The 16,845-nt window shown below is 39.8% G+C and overlaps 1 protein-coding gene across 4 annotated transcripts in view; it reads left to right on the plus strand.

The window, feature by feature from the left end:
- The first annotated feature begins 9,592 nt into the window (after positions 1 to 9,592).
- LOC106562560 (sensor for unfolded proteins in the ER ire1) overlaps positions 9,593 to 16,845 on the plus strand; it is a 29,432-nt gene continuing 22,179 nt past the window's right edge. The window contains exons 1-2 of one of the 4 annotated variants that reach the window (XM_045708158.1): positions 9,863 to 9,881; positions 14,064 to 14,118. Coding sequence is in view for 1 of the 4 variants with exons in the window: in XM_045708159.1 (XP_045564115.1) it covers positions 9,872 to 9,881 (10 nt within the window). In the remaining 3 variants the exon portion in view is untranslated. Of the gene's footprint in view, positions 9,882 to 14,063; positions 14,119 to 16,845 lie in introns of all 4 variants that reach the window. The other 3 variants (XR_006762162.1, XM_045708157.1, XM_045708159.1) reach the window with 3 other exon arrangements.

Here is a 16,845-nt window from a genome sequence, read left to right on the forward strand (position 1 = left end):
GCTGTGTATTCTAATGGCTATAAACTCCCCTTCCTACTGCTGTATATTCTAATGGCTATAAACTCCCCTTCCTACTGCTGTATATAAACTCCCCTTTCTACTGCTGTATATTCTAATGGCTATAAACTCCCCTTCCTACTGCTGTATATAAACTCCCCTTTCTACTGCTGTATATTCTAATGGCTATAAACTCCCTTCCTACTGCTGTATATAAACTCCCCTTTCTACTGCTGTATATTCTAATGGCTATAAACTCCCCTTCCTACTGCTGTATATAAACTCCCCTTCCTACTGCTGTATATTCTAATGGCTATAAACTCCCCTTCCTACTGCTGTATATTCTAATGGCTATAAACTCCCATTCCTACTGCTGTATATAAACTCCCGTTCCTACTGCTGTATATTCTAATGGCTATAAACTCCCCTTCCTACTGCTGTATATTATAATGGCTATAAACTCCCCTTCCTACTGCTGTGTATTCTAATGGCTATAAACTCCCCTTCCAACTGCTGTGTATTCTAATGGCTATAAACTCCCCTTCCTACTGCTGTATATTCTAATGGCTATAAACTCCCCTTCCTACTGCTGTATATAAACTCCCCTTTCTACTGCTGTATATTCTAATGGCTATAAACTCCCCTTCCTACTGCTGTTTATTCTAATGGCTATAAACTCCCATTCCTACTGCTGTGTATTCTAATGGCTATAAACTCCCATTCCTACTGCTGTGTATTCTAATGGCTATAAACTCCCCTTCCTACTGCTGTGTATTCTAATGGCTATAAACTCCCCTTCCTACTGCTGTATATTCTAATGGCTATAAACTCCCATTCCTACTGCTGTATATAAACTCCCGTTCCTACTGCTGTATATTCTAATGGCTATAAACTCCCCTTCCTACTGCTGTATATTCTAATGGCTATAAACTCCCCTTCCTACTGCTGTGTATTCTAATGGCTATAAACTCCCCTTCCAACTGCTGTGTATTCTAATGGCTATAAACTCCCCTTCCTACTGCTGTATATTCTAATGGCTATAAACTCCCCTTCCTACTGCTGTATATAAACTCCCCTTTCTACTGCTGTATATTCTAATGGCTATAAACTCCCCTTCCTACTGCTGTTTATTCTAATGGCTATAAACTCCCATTCCTACTGCTGTGTATTCTAATGGCTATAAACTCCCCTTCCTACTGCTGTGTATTCTAATGGCTATAAACTCCCCTTCCTACTGCTGTGTATTCTAATGGCTATAAACTCCCCTTCCAACTGCTGTGTATTCTAATGGCTATAAACTCCCCTTCCTACTGCTGTATATTCTAATGGCTATAAACTCCCCTTCCCACTGCTGTATGTAAACTCCCCTTTCTACAGATGTATATTCTAATGGCTATAAACTCCCCTTCCTACTGCTGTATATAAACTCCCCTTTCTACTGCTGTATATTCTAATGGCTATAAACTCCCCTTCCTACTGCTGTATATAAACTCCCCTTTCTACTGCTGTATAGTCTAATGGCTATAAACTCCCATTCCTACTGCTGTATATAAACTCCCCTTCCTACTGCTGTATATTCTAATGGCTATAAACTCCCCTTCCTACTGCTGTATATTATAATGGCTATAAACTCCCCTTCCTACTGCTGTGTATTCTAATGGCTATAAACTCCCCTTCCTACTGCTGTGTATTCTAATGGCTATAAACTCCCCTTCCAACTGCTGTGTATTCTAATGGCTATAAACTCCCCTTCCTACTGCTGTATATTCTAATGGCTATAAACTCCCCTTCCCACTGCTGTATGTAAACTCCCCTTTCTACTGATGTATATTCTAATGGCTATAAACTCCCCTTCCTACTGCTGTATATAAACTCCCCTTTCTACTGCTGTATATTCTAATGGCTATAAACTCCCCTTCCTACTGCTGTATATAAACTCCCCTTTCTACTGCTGTATAGTCTAATGGCTATAAACTCCCATTCCTACTGCTGTATATAAACTCCCCTTCCTACTGCTGTATATTCTAATGGCTATAAACTCCCCTTCCTACTGCTGTATATTATAATGGCTATAAACTCCCCTTCCTACTGCTGTGTATTCTAATGGCTATAAACTCCCCTTCCAACTGCTGTGTATTCTAATGGCTATAAACTCCCCTTCCTACTGCTGTGTATTCTAATGGCTATAAACTCCCCTTCCTACTGCTGTATATAAACTCCCCTTTCTACTGCTGTATATTCTAATGGCTATAAACTCCCCTTCCTACTGCTGTTTATTCTAATGGCTATAAACTCCCATTCCTACTGCTGTGTATTCTAATGGCTATAAACTCCCCTTCCTACTGCTGTGTATTCTAATGGCTATAAACTCCCCTTCCTACTGCTGTGTATTCTAATGGCTATAAACTCCCCTTCCAACTGCTGTGTATTCTAATGGCTATAAACTCCCCTTCCTACTGCTGTATATAAACTCCCCTTTCTACTGCTGTATATTCTAATGGCTATAAACTCACCTTCCTACTTCTGAATATTATAATGGCTATAAACTCCCCTTCCTACTGCTGTGTATTCTAATGGCTATAAACTCCCCTTCCAACTGCTGTGTATTCTAATGGCTATAAACTCCCCTTCCTACTGCTGTATATTCTAATGGCTATAAACTCCCCTTCCAACTGCTGTGTATTCTAATGGCTATAAACTCCCCTTCCTACTGCTGTATATTCTAATGGCTATAAACTCCCCTTCCTACTGCTGTATATAAACTCCCCTTTCTACTGATGTATATTCTAATGGCTATAAACTCCCCTTCCTACTGCTGTATATAAACTCCCCTTTCTACTGCTGTATATTCTAATGGCTATAAACTCCCCTTCCTACTGCTGTATATAAACTCCCCTTTCTACTGCTGTATATTCTAATGGCTATAAACTCCCATTCCTACTGCTGTATATAAACTCCCCTTCCTACTGCTGTATATTCTAATGGCTATAAACTCCCCTTCCTACTGCTGTATATTATAATGGCTATAAACTCCCCTTCCTACTGCTGTGTATTCTAATGGCTATAAACTCCCCTTCCAACTGCTGTGTATTCTAATGGCTATAAACTCCCCTTCCTACTGCTGTATATTCTAATGGCTATAAACTCCCCTTCCTACTGCTGTATATAAACTCCCCTTTCTACTGCTGTATATTCTAATGGCTATAAACTCCCCTTCCTACTGCTGTGTATTCTAATGGCTATAAACTCCCATTCCTACTGCTGTGTATTCTAATGGCTATAAACTCCCCTTCCTACTGCTGTGTATTCTAATGGCTATAAACTCCCCTTCCTACTGCTGTATATTCTAATGGCTATAAACTCCCATTCCTACTGCTGTATATAAACTCCCGTTCCTACTGCTGTATATTCTAATGGCTATAAACTCCCCTTCCTACTGCTGTATATTATAATGGCTATAAACTCCCCTTCCTACTGCTGTGTATTCTAATGGCTATAAACTCCCCTTCCAACTGCTGTGTATTCTAATGGCTATAAACTCCCCTTCCTACTGCTGTATATTCTAATGGCTATAAACTCCCCTTCCTACTGCTGTATATAAACTCCCCTTTCTACTGCTGTATATTCTAATGGCTATAAACTCCCTTCCTACTGCTGTTTATTCTAATGGCTATAAACTCCCATTCCTACTGCTGTGTATTCTAATGGCTATAAACTCCCCTTCCTACTGCTGTGTATTCTAATGGCTATAAACTCCCCTTCCTACTGCTGTGTATTCTAATGGCTATAAACTCCCCTTCCAACTGCTGTGTATTCTAATGGCTATAAACTCCCCTTCCTACTGCTGTATATTCTAATGGCTATAAACTCCCCTTCCCACTGCTGTATGTAAACTCCCCTTTCTACTGATGTATTTCTAATGGCTATAAACTCCCCTTCCTACTGCTGTATATAAACTCCCCTTTCTACTGCTGTATATTCTAATGGCTATAAACTCCCCTTCCTACTGCTGTATATAAACTCCCCTTTCTACTGCTGTATAGTCTAATGGCTATAAACTCCCATTCCTACTGCTGTATATAAACTCCCCTTCCTACTGCTGTATATTCTAATGGCTATAAACTCCCCTTCCTACTGCTGTATATTATAATGGCTATAAACTCCCCTTCCTACTGCTGTGTATTCTAATGGCTATAAACTCCCCTTCCAACTGCTGTGTATTCTAATGGCTATAAACTCCCCTTCCAACTGCTGTGTATTCTAATGGCTATAAACTCCCCTTCCTACTGCTGTATATTCTAATGGCTATAAACTCCCCTTCCCACTGCTGTATGTAAACTCCCCTTTCTACTGATGTATATTCTAATGGCTATAAACTCCCCTTCCTACTGCTGTATATAAACTCCCCTTTCTACTGCTGTATATTCTAATGGCTATAAACTCCCCTTCCTACTGCTGTATATAAACTCCCCTTTCTACTGCTGTATAGTCTAATGGCTATAAACTCCCATTCCTACTGCTGTATATAAACTCCCCTTCCTACTGCTGTATATTCTAATGGCTATAAACTCCCCTTCCTACTGCTGTATATTATAATGGCTATAAACTCCCCTTCCTACTGCTGTGTATTCTAATGGCTATAAACTCCCCTTCCAACTGCTGTGTATTCTAATGGCTATAAACTCCCCTTCCTACTGCTGTGTATTCTAATGGCTATAAACTCCCCTTCCTACTGCTGTATATAAACTCCCCTTTCTACTGCTGTATATTCTAATGGCTATAAACTCCCCTTCCTACTGCTGTTTATTCTAATGGCTATAAACTCCCATTCCTACTGCTGTGTATTCTAATGGCTATAAACTCCCCTTCCTACTGCTGTGTATTCTAATGGCTATAAACTCCCCTTCCTACTGCTGTGTATTCTAATGGCTATAAACTCCCCTTCCAACTGCTGTGTATTCTAATGGCTATAAACTCCCCTTCCTACTGCTGTATATAAACTCCCCTTTCTACTGCTGTATATTCTAATGGCTATAAACTCAACTTCCTACTTCTGAATATTATAATGGCTATAAACTCCCCTTCCTACTGCTGTGTATTCTAATGGCTATAAACTCCCCTTCCAACTGCTGTGTATTCTAATGGCTATAAACTCCCCTTCCTACTGCTGTATATTCTAATGGCTATAAACTCCCCTTCCAACTGCTGTGTATTCTAATGGCTATAAACTACCCTTCCTACTGCTGTATATTCTAATGGCTATAAACTCCCCTTCCTACTGCTGTATATAAACTCCCCTTTCTACTGATGTATATTCTAATGGCTATAAACTCCCCTTCCTACTGCTGTATATAAACTCCCCTTTCTACTGCTGTATATTCTAATGGCTATAAACTCCCCTTCCTACTGCTGTATATAAACTCCCCTTTCTACTGCTGTATAGTCTAATGGCTATAAACTCCCATTCCTACTGCTGTATATAAACTCCCCTTCCTACTGCTGTATATTCTAATGGCTATAAACTCCCCTTCCTACTGCTGTATATTATAATGGCTATAAACTCCCCTTCCTACTGCTGTGTATTCTAATGGCTATAAACTCCCCTTCCAACTGCTGTGTATTCTAATGGCTATAAACTCCCCTTCCTACTGCTGTATATTCTAATGGCTATAAACTCCCCTTCCTACTGCTGTATATAAACTCCCCTTCCTACTGCTGTATATTCTAATGGCTATAAACTCCCCTTCCTACTGCTGTTTATTCTAATGGCTATAAACTCCCATTCCTACTGCTGTGTATTCTAATGGCTATAAACTCCCCTTCCTACTGCTGTGTATTCTAATGGCTATAAACTCCCCTTCCTACTGCTGTATATTCTAATGGCTATAAACTCCCCTTCCTACTGCTGTATATAAACTCCCCTTTCTACTGCTGTATATTCTAATGGCTATAAACTCCCCTTCCTACTGCTGTATATTATAATGGCTATAAACTCCCCTTCCTACTGCTGTGTATTCTAATGGCTATAAACTCCCCTTCCAACTGCTGTGTATTCTAATGGCTATAAACTCCCCTTCCTACTGCTGTATATTCTAATGGCTATAAACTCCCCTTCCTACTGCTGTATATAAACTCCCCTTCCTACTGCTGTATATTCTAATGGCTATAAACTCCCCTTCCTACTGCTGTTTATTCTAATGGCTATAAACTCCCATTCCTACTGCTGTGTATTCTAATGGCTATAAACTCCCCTTCCTACTGCTGTGTATTCTAATGGCTATAAACTCCCCTTCCTACTGCTGTGTATTCTAATGGCTATAAACTCCCCTTCCAACTGCTGTGTATTCAAATGGCTATTAACTCCCCTTCCTACTGCTGTATATTCTAATGGCTATAAACTCCCCTTCCTACTGCTGTATATAAACTCCCCTTTCTACTGCTGTATATTCTAATGGCTATAAACTCCCCTTCCTACTGCTGTTTATTCTAATGGCTATAAACTCCCATTCCTACTGCTGTGTATTCTAATGGCTATAAACTCCCCTTCCTACTGCTGTGTATTCTAATGGCTATAAACTCCCCTTCCTACTGCTGTGTATTCTAATGGCTATAAACTCCCCTTCCAACTGCTGTGTATTCTAATGGCTATAAACTCCCCTTCCTACTGCTGTATATTCTAATGGCTATAAACTCCCCTTCCTACTGCTGTATATAAACTCCCCTTTCTACTGCTGTATATTCTAATGGCTATAAACTCCCCTTCCTACTGCTGTATATTATAATGGCTATAAACTCCCCTTCCTACTGCTGTGTATTCTAATGGCTATAAACTCCCCTTCCTACTGCTGTGTATTCTAATGGCTATAAACTCCCCTTCCAACTGCTGTGTTTCTAATGGCTATTAACTCCCTTCCTACTGCTGTATATTCTAATGGCTATAAACTCCCTTCCTACTGCTGTATATAAACTCCCCTTTCTACTGCTGTATATTCTAATGGCTATAAACTCCCCTTCCTACTGCTGTTTATTCTAATGGCTATAAACTCCCATTCCTACTGCTGTGTATTCTAATGGCTATAAACTCCCCTTCCTACTGCTGTGTATTCTAATGGCTATAAACTCCCCTTCCTACTGCTGTGTATTCTAATGGCTATAAACTCCCCTTCCAACTGCTGTGTATTCTAATGGCTATAAACTCCCCTTCCTACTGCTGTATATTCTAATGGCTATAAACTCCCCTTCCTACTGCTGTATATAAACTCCCCTTTCTACTGCTGTATATTCTAATGGCTATAAACTCCCCTTCCTACTGCTGTTTATTCTAATGGCTATAAACTCCCATTCCTACTGCTGTGTATTCTAATGGCTATAAACTCCCCTTCCAACTGCTGTGTATTCTAATGGCTATAAACTCCCCTTCCTACTGCTGTGTATTCTAATGGCTATAAACTCCCCTTCCTACTGCTGTGTATTCTAATCTATAAACTCCCCTTTCTACTGCTGTATATTCTAATGGCTATAAACTCCCCTTCCTACTGCTGTATATAAACTCCCCTTTCTACTGCTGTATATTCTAATGGCTATAAACTCCCCTTCCTACTGCTGTATATAAAACTCCCCTTTCTACTGCTGTATAGTCTAATGGCTATAAACTCCCATTCCTACTGCTGTATATAAACTCCCCTTCCTACTGCTGTATATTCTAATGGCTATAAACTCCCCTTCCTACTGCTGTATATTATAATGGCTATAAACTCCCCTTCCTACTGCTGTGTATTCTAATGGCTATAAACTCCCCTTCCTACTGCTGTGTATTCTAATGGCTATAAACTCCCCTTCCTACTGCTGTGTATTCTAATGGCTATAAACTCCCCTTCCTACTGCTGTATATTCTAATGGCTATAAACTCCCCTTCCTACTGCTGTATATAAACTCCCCTTTCTACTGCTGTATATTCTAATGGCTATAAACTCCCCTTCCTACTGCTGTTTATTCTAATGGCTATAAACTCCCATTCCTACTGCTGTGTATTCTAATGGCTATAAACTCCCCTTCCTACTGCTGTGTATTCTAATGGCTATAAACTCCCCTTCCTACTGCTGTGTATTCTAATGGCTATAAACTCCCCTTCCAACTGCTGTGTATTCTAATGGCTATAAACTCCCCTTCCTACTGCTGTATATTCTAATGGCTATAAACTCCCCTTCCTACTGCTGTATATAAACTCCCCTTTCTACTGCTGTATATTCTAATGGCTATAAACTCCCCTTCCTACTGCTGTATATTATAATGGCTATAAACTCCCCTTCCTACTGCTGTGTATTCTAATGGCTATAAACTCCCCTTCCAACTGCTGTGTATTCTAATGGCTATAAACTCCCCTTCCTACTGCTGTATATTCTAATGGCTATAAACTCCCCTTCCTACTGCTGTATATAAACTCCCCTTTCTACTGCTGTATATTCTAATGGCTATAAACTCCCCTTCCTACTGCTGTTTATTCTAATGGCTATAAACTCCCATTCCTACTGCTGTGTGTTCTAATGGCTATAAACTCCCCTTCCTACTGCTGTGTATTCTAATGGCTATAAACTCCCCTTCCTACTGCTGTGTATTCTAATGGCTATAAACTCCCCTTCCAACTGCTGTGTATTCTAATGGCTATAAACTCCCCTTCCTACTGCTGTATATTCTAATGGCTATAAACTCCCCTTCCTACTGCTGTATATAAACTCCCCTTTCTACTGCTGTATATTCTAATGGCTATAAACTCCCCTTCCTACTGCTCTATATAAACTCCCCTTTCTACTGCTGTATATTCTAATGGCTATAAACTCCCCTTCCTACTGCTGTATATAAACTCCCCTTTCTACTGCTGTATATTCTAATGGCTATAAACTCCCCTTCCTACTGCTGTATATAAACTCCCCTTTCTACTGCTGTATATTCTAATGGCTATAAACTCCCATTCCTACTGCTGTATATAAACTCCCCTTCCTACTGCTGTATATTCTAATGGCTATAAACTCCCCTTCCTACTGCTGTATATTATAATGGCTATAAACTCCCATTCCTACTGCTGTATATAAACTCCCCTTCCTACTGCTGTATATTCTAATGGCTATAAACTCCCCTTCCTACTGCTGTATATTATAATGGCTATAAAATCCCTTCCTACTGCTGTGTATTCTAATGGCTATAAACTCCCCTTCCTACTGCTGTATATTATAATGGCTATAAACTCCCTCCCTACTGCTGTATATTCTAATGGCTATATACTCCCCTTCCTACTGCTGTATATTCTAATGGCTATATATATATATATATATAGTAGCCTGCTTCAGCAGCACTGACAAGGAGTGCCAAACCACACCACGTAGACATTGGAAGGTAGTGCTTTTAAAGTAGTTCTAACACACATGTGGGTAAGTGAGAGAGGTTGATCGTTTCTAATAATAACTACAGTTACACATGTTTACCTCTATAGAGTATTGTTCAAGGTGAAGCTTCTCGATGACTACCTAACTATTTTGCTACATCTGTACATTTTACTGGGGCCAAAGTGTTTTTTTTTTAATGACAAGTGCAAATAGACTTTATTCCTAGCATAGAACACAACGTTTCTGAAAAATTTTAAAAATGTGGACACACACTTTTCATATTAGGAGATACATATTTACAGAACTGATCAAGTGTATTTAGTGAAATCTCAAAACATAGTAGGTGAAAGATTTGTGATAAAGAAGGAACCAGGCAGGGTAGGCCATCCGTTTCAGTTTCATTTCCTGAAACACAGTCAAATGATGAAGAGGTGTGGTTGAGTTTTTCTATAGTCTGTGGACACTTCCTCAAGCAAGTTGGTGCCGATATCACGATGACAAAATGTAAGTAACCTTATCGTTTACATTTCTAACGCTAACATAAGATCATACTTTTCACATCTTCGACTATCAAAGTTTCCGTTAGACATCAGAGTTTCAATTCCTGAAATACAGTCACCTAACTAGCAGGTTTGGTTGGTCTTATCACAATGACCAAATGGAAGTAACATTTAACTATCATTTACATTTGCTAATGCTTAATAGGATATCATTTTCCCTGTCTTGTTAGATTATCCTGTCATCTATCACTTTATTGGATTGTAAACTATGCTGATCAAAGTCGTAATATAGAGAGCGTAACTTCCATAAATGATGGAAAGTGATGCTTTCATCGTAACCAAATGATATTGCAACATAGAGGACATCTATTATACTTTTAGGATATTGCGTATAATATGTTGCTATATGTCAAATGCCTCTGCTGATATTATGTAGAAAAGTGTCTGTTAATGTTGCGACAGTTCGTTTCTGGTATCAGAACAAAATAGTCAGCACATAGTAACTTCTGATTTAGCTGTACTTTTGTTAAGGCTGCATGTGTTCGAATCTGATATAGGAACAAAGAGTCAATTATATTTTATATTAATGTCAATATTTATTCAGCAGTTAATAAATGGCAAATTCCGTATATACGGGTTCACTGTAACATCACGCAGGATGAAACAGAGAAGCCCCAACACCCCAAAATCCCCTTGCTTTATACTCTAACAGAGATAGTTCCTGTTTCTGAACAGGCCTGTTAGAGTAGAGGCTCAGCGTGGTTTAAATTTACTGGCCCATCGCTGGTGTTGGCGCTTAAGCTAGTCCAGCCCCTTAGCGCTGTGGTTCCGTGGTCATCTTTGCAGAAGCTGGGTCTCGGGTTTGCGCCCTCGTTGTTGTGCACTGAAGTTTCCTGTTATGTTCTTTCTCAGTGTTTTTCCATTGTCCTTTCACAACCCTTTAAGCTGTTGCATTTAACACAGTTTCGATCACGCCTGTCTGCACCCTACTTCCCTACACACACACATCTTTGCATTATACCAGTTCTTTGTTTTAATATTGCGCTACAAAGTTTCATTATACTTAACAGCTTAAAAGTATAGCTTAAAGCTTAGCACCCCATTATGAAGGGCCAAATCTCACACTTTAATTAATGCAAACACGTGTGTGGTATATGTGTGGTTCGTATATAAGGTCTCGCTGTTATACAATTTGTAAGTCGCTCTGGATAAGAGCGTCTGCTAAATGACTTAAATGTAAATGTTATACCTCGCAGGGCAAACAGAGAAGAGAACGACACATCCTATTGTTCTCTCTTTTATACTCTAACAGAGATAGTTCCCGCTCAATGCTGGCCTGTCAGAGGGAGGAGGAGCGTGGTTTAAACTTGCTCCTCCTGTCGTCAGCGTGTAGGCTGATCCCAGCGTCGTGACGCACTTCCTGTTGCCGGTTGTAGTTCTTCTTGTCTTCAACAGTTGATTTACCCGCAGTTCATATACTTAATATTGTAGCATAGCTTCCCCAGTATATTATATAAGTTATGCAAACAAATAGCCAGTTCAACCCTAACATGTCTTACATTTATTTAAGGGCAGGGTTTCATAATTTCACCTACTGAATATTTTTATTGGCTAAATTGATCAATAATTTCAAATGACTTATACTGATGTCCACAATTTATTTTGTTATAGCAGATGTAGGCCTAAATGTTTTTCAGTGTAAATGTACCCACATTTAGCTGCATGTAATGTGTTTTTATGTTATTATCTTTAAAGTAGCCCTGGTATTTGTTTTTTATAGAGGAGCGAAGGTATTACGTTCTCCCCTCGGGTGTAGCTCGTCTGAGGAGGAGACGTAAATGCCTGGGCCTAAACACACCAGGTAAAACAGATGAAAGGGGAAGAAATGTGGGGTGTAATGAGTGACAAATAAATCAGACCACAACCAGAACTCAATTTTAGCCCTCAGGGGAGGTTTAGTAAAGTAATTAAATAAACAATATAAAACACCCATAAAGAATCAGTAAGAAAACAAAAACTAACAACCACAACCATTGGCGAAAATCTGATATCAACTTTGGAGGGGACAATTACATTACATTTTCTCAAGAGCAATTCCTGAGGGGGACACCAAAAGTAGTGCTGTAACACATAGCCTACATTGTAATATGGTAAATGTATATTGAGGAACAAAAGAAATAAGGTGTTTGCCGTACTCCTAACTACCGGTACCCAAAACTACACAACAGCAATACCATTGCCTTTAACAAATCTTAGTTCAGTCACCAGTTTAAGTTGAGAGTGGGGGTATCCATGGCATTTTCCAATTATGTTCCTATTTTACAAGTAAAAAAAATGGAGAACCTTTCATAATGTTGCCAAACAAAGACTCAACAAACTTACCTGAGACTCCCTGTCTCTGCCAGTCTGTCCCTGCATATCTGTCCCCAACTCTGCTGTCTGTGTGCCATCTGTTGCCTGCTCTGCCTAATGACATCATTGTGAAACATTTCCATTAGAATTTCATTTCTTTCTTATGAACATTTTATCAACTAGTCTTTGAGATATTAGGCTACTAGGGTTCTTACTATGCGTTTTGGTGTATTGAAAAATACTCTGATGTCCGTCTTTTATTTTTCTGCCATTTTTCTACCTGGCTGGCTGGCTGGCTACACACACAGTGTGTAGGTTATTTACAGTAGGAGATAGGCTTCTATCATCTTCAATCATTCTATTTGGGCTTCGATCTAAAAGGTAGCTAGCAAATGTGAAACGGATTAAAATGACAAGAGTTGACAGCTGTATGAGTTCACCATTTACACAACATATGCTGCAACCTTTTGTAATTTTAATAGTTTGTTTCATATTGGCTGGCTTCCAACAATAGCTGAATTTGCAAAGCTAGCGAGCACCAATTCAGTTTCAGTGGTGTTTGCTATAATCTTTGCTACCCGGGTTAAATAAAGGTGAAATAAAATAAATTAATAAAAGTTCACTTGCGACAATTTAGCTTTTGCAACGAGACCATTAAATATATTTAAGACAATGGTAGAAGAGTGTAGTTCTGTTCAGTTTGGATTTCAGTTTATCGCTAACCTTATCACAGGGACTTTGAAGCACTAACTTACATCATCTGCATGCTGATTCCATCTTTGACGACGCCACATAAATGGAATAGGTACTAGCTAGCTTAATAGTTAATATTTGCGCGCTAGCTCTGCATATTCAGCTAGTGTGTGTGCGCGATTGACTGGATTAACCTCACGTCAGTTACGTTCATTGAGTGCCTTTCAGCAAGCTAAGGAACTGGCAGTGGATCAAACCATTGTGAGGCAAAGGGTGGGGGGGTTGCAATCTTTTGAAACTTAAAAACGCGCTATTAAGTGTCTATAAATCAGCACAATTGCTTTCAGTGCGTATTATTAATATCATTTAAATTACATAGTTATGTTTCAGTGATATATTGGGGGGGACAAATCATATTTTTCCCAGGATGGGGGGGTCGTGTCCCCCCTTCCCCCCCCCGGGATTTCCGCCCCTGACCACAACAAGGGAAGGTAAGAGAAGGGAATGTTTGGGATCGGGGTCCAAGTAATGAAAATAAACAAAAGGTCCCTCTTCTACACACCTAATCCTTCCTAGCACACTCTAAACCCAAACCCACTGTCCAACCTGGTTCCAAGAAAATACAAGGGTGACACCCGCCCGGCTAACCTAGTGTATAAAACAATGGGTTATCTACGTGGGAATGTACACCCATGGGCAGATCTACCTTTTCCCTTCTCCAGGACCTAGGTAGGGTGGAGTACCTCAAGAGAACAGGCTGAAACACAAACAAAGATAAATTCAAACAAATCATCAAACAAAACAAGTGTCCCCTCTCTCTCTTCTCACACGGCAAACAGATATCCTCTCTGTAATCAGCTACAGCCACGCCCACCATCGTTAGCGCAACTCGGTACACCTGTAATGCCCAAGACACAAACACACTAACAGGGGAAAATGGGGAACAAGAAAAACGTAACACGTAACAGAAGGTCATAAGGAGTGGCCTGCTTCAGCAGCACTGACAAGGAGTGCCAAACCACACCACGTAGACATTGGAAGGTGGTGCTTTTAAAGTAGTTCTAACACACATTACATAGCTATGTTAATCTTACAACAACAAAATATGCATTTATTTAAATTTCTGCTTATTTCTTTCCAGACATAATTGATTTCCATTCTTGTTGCTACTTCACACCTGATCAACAATACATTAAGTAAGCAATTCAATAAAATGTTTCCCACTGCCATATTAGTTATAATTATATAATTATAGATACACTAACGTTCAAACGTTTGGGGTCACTTAGAAATGTCCTTGTTTTTTAAAGAAAAGCCATTTTGTTTGTCCATTAAAATAATATCGAATTGATGTTATATACAGAAATACAGTGTAGACATTGTTAATGTTGTAAATGACTATAGTAGCTGGAAAGGGCAGATTTTTTATGGAAAATCTACACAGGCATATAGAGGCCCATTAGCAACCATCACTCCTGTGTTCCAATGGCACGTTGTGTTAGCTAATCCAAGTTTATAATTTTAAAAGGCTAATTGATCATTAGAAAACCCTTTTGCAATTATGTTAGCACAGCTGAAAACTGTTGTTCTGATTAAAGAAGCAATATAACTGGCATTCTTTAGACTAGTTGAGTATCTGGAGCATCAGCATTTGTGGGTTCGATTACACTCTCAAAAGAGCAAGATTAGACGATTTCGTTATAGTCATTAAGCTTTTACCTGGATTCACCTGGTCACTCTGTCATGGAAAGAGCAGGTGATGACTTTTTCCACATTTTGTTAAGATACAGACTGAGCCTTATTTTAAAATGTATGAAATTATTTTTTACCCTCATCAATCTACACACAAAATCCCACAATGACAAAGCGAAAACAGGGTTAATTTTTTTGGGCACAATTACAACAAAAAAAGGAAAACCTTATTTAAATAAGTATTCAGATCCTTTGCCATGAGACTCAAAACTGAGCTCAGCTGCATCCTGTTTCCATTGATCATCCTTGTTATGTTTCTACAACTTGATTTTGGTGTTTGGTATTTTATTCGGATCCCCATTAGCTGTTGCAAAGGAAGCAGCTACTCTCCCTGGGATCCACACAAAAATGAAACATAATACAGAATGACATAATACAGAACATCATTAGACAAGAACAGCTCAAGGACAGAACTACATACATTTTTAAAAAGGCACATGTAGCCTACATATCAATGCATACACACAAACTATCTAGGTCAAATAGGGGAGAGGCGTTGTGCCGCGAGGTGTTGCTTTATCTGTTTTTTAAACCAGGTTTGCTGTTTATTTGAGCAATCTGAGATGGAAGGTAGTTCCATGCAATAAGGGCTCTATATAATACTGTACATTTTCTTGAAATTGTTCTGGATTTGGGGACTATGAAAATACCCCTGGTGGCATGTCTGGTGGGATAGGTGTGTGTGTCAGAGCTGTGTGTAAGTTGACTATGCAAACAATTTGGGATTTTCAACACATTAATGTTTCTTATAAAAAGAAGTGATGCAGTCAGTCTCTCCTCAACTCTTAGCCAAGAGAGACTGGCATGCATAGTATTGATATCAGCCCTCTGATTACAATTAAGAGCAAAACGTGCCGCTCTGTTCTGGGCCAGCTGCAGCTTAACTAGGTCTTTCCTTGCATCACTGGACCACATGACTGGACAATAATCAAGATTAGACAAAACTAGAGTCTGCAGAACCTTCTTTTTGGAGTGTGGCGTCAAAAAAGCAGAGCATCTCTTTATTACGGCTAGACCTCTCCCCATCTTTGCAACCATTGAATCTATATGTTTTGACCATGACAGTTTACAATCTAAGGTAACACCAAGTAATTTAGTCTCCTCAACTTGTTCAATAGCCACACCATTCATTACCAGATTCAGCTGAAGTCTAATACAATGCTCTTAGTTTTAGAGATGTTCAGGACCAGTTTATTACTGGCTACCCATTCCAAAACAGACTGCAACTCGTTGTTAAGGGTTTCAGTGACTTCATTAGCTGTAGTTGCTGATGCATATATGGTTGAATCCTCAGCATATACGGGCACATGTGCTTTGTTTAATTCCAGTGGCAGGTCATTGGTAAAAATAGAAAAGAGTCGAGGGCCTAGAGAGCTGCCCTGCGGTACACCACACTTTACATGTTTGACATGTTTTACCTGAGGTAAATTCAATTGATTGGACATGATTTGGAAAGGCACACACCTGTCTATATAAGTTCCCACAGTTGACAGTGCATGTCAGAGCAAAAACCAAGTCATTAGGTCAAAGAAATGTTCCGTAGAGCTCTGAGACAGGATTCTGTCGAGGCACAGATCTGGGGAAAGGTACTAAAAAATGTCTGCAGCATTGAACGTCCCCAAGAATACAGTGGCCTTCATCATTCTTAAATGGAAGCAGTTTGGAATCACCAAGACTCTTCCTCGAGCTGAACGCTCAGCCTAACTGAGCAATCGGGGGAGAAGGACCTTGGTCAGGAAGGTGACCAAGAACCCGATGGTCACTCTGACAGAGCTCCAGAGTTCCTCTGTAGAGATGGGAGAACCTTCCAGAAGGACAACCATCTCTGCAGCACTCCACCAATCAGGTCTTTATGGTAGAGTGGCCAGACGGAAGCCACTCCTCAGTAAAAGGCAAATGACAGCCTGCTTGGAGTTTGCCAAAAGGCACCTAAAGGACTCCCAGACCAAGAGAAACAAGATTCTCTGGTCTGATGAAACCAAGATTGAACTCTTTGGCCTGAATGCCAAGCATCACATCTGGAGGAAACCTGGCACCATCTATCCGGTGAAGCATTGTGGTGGCAGCATCATGCTGTGGGAATGTTTTTCAGCGGCAGGGACTGGGAGACTAGTCAGGATTGAGGGACAGATAAACGGAGCAAAGTACAGAGAGATCCTTGATGAAAACCT

The sequence above is a fragment of the Salmo salar genome, chromosome ssa26, assembly GCF_905237065.1.
Source record: "Salmo salar chromosome ssa26, Ssal_v3.1, whole genome shotgun sequence".
Classification (NCBI taxonomy): Eukaryota; Metazoa; Chordata; class Actinopteri; order Salmoniformes; family Salmonidae; genus Salmo; species Salmo salar.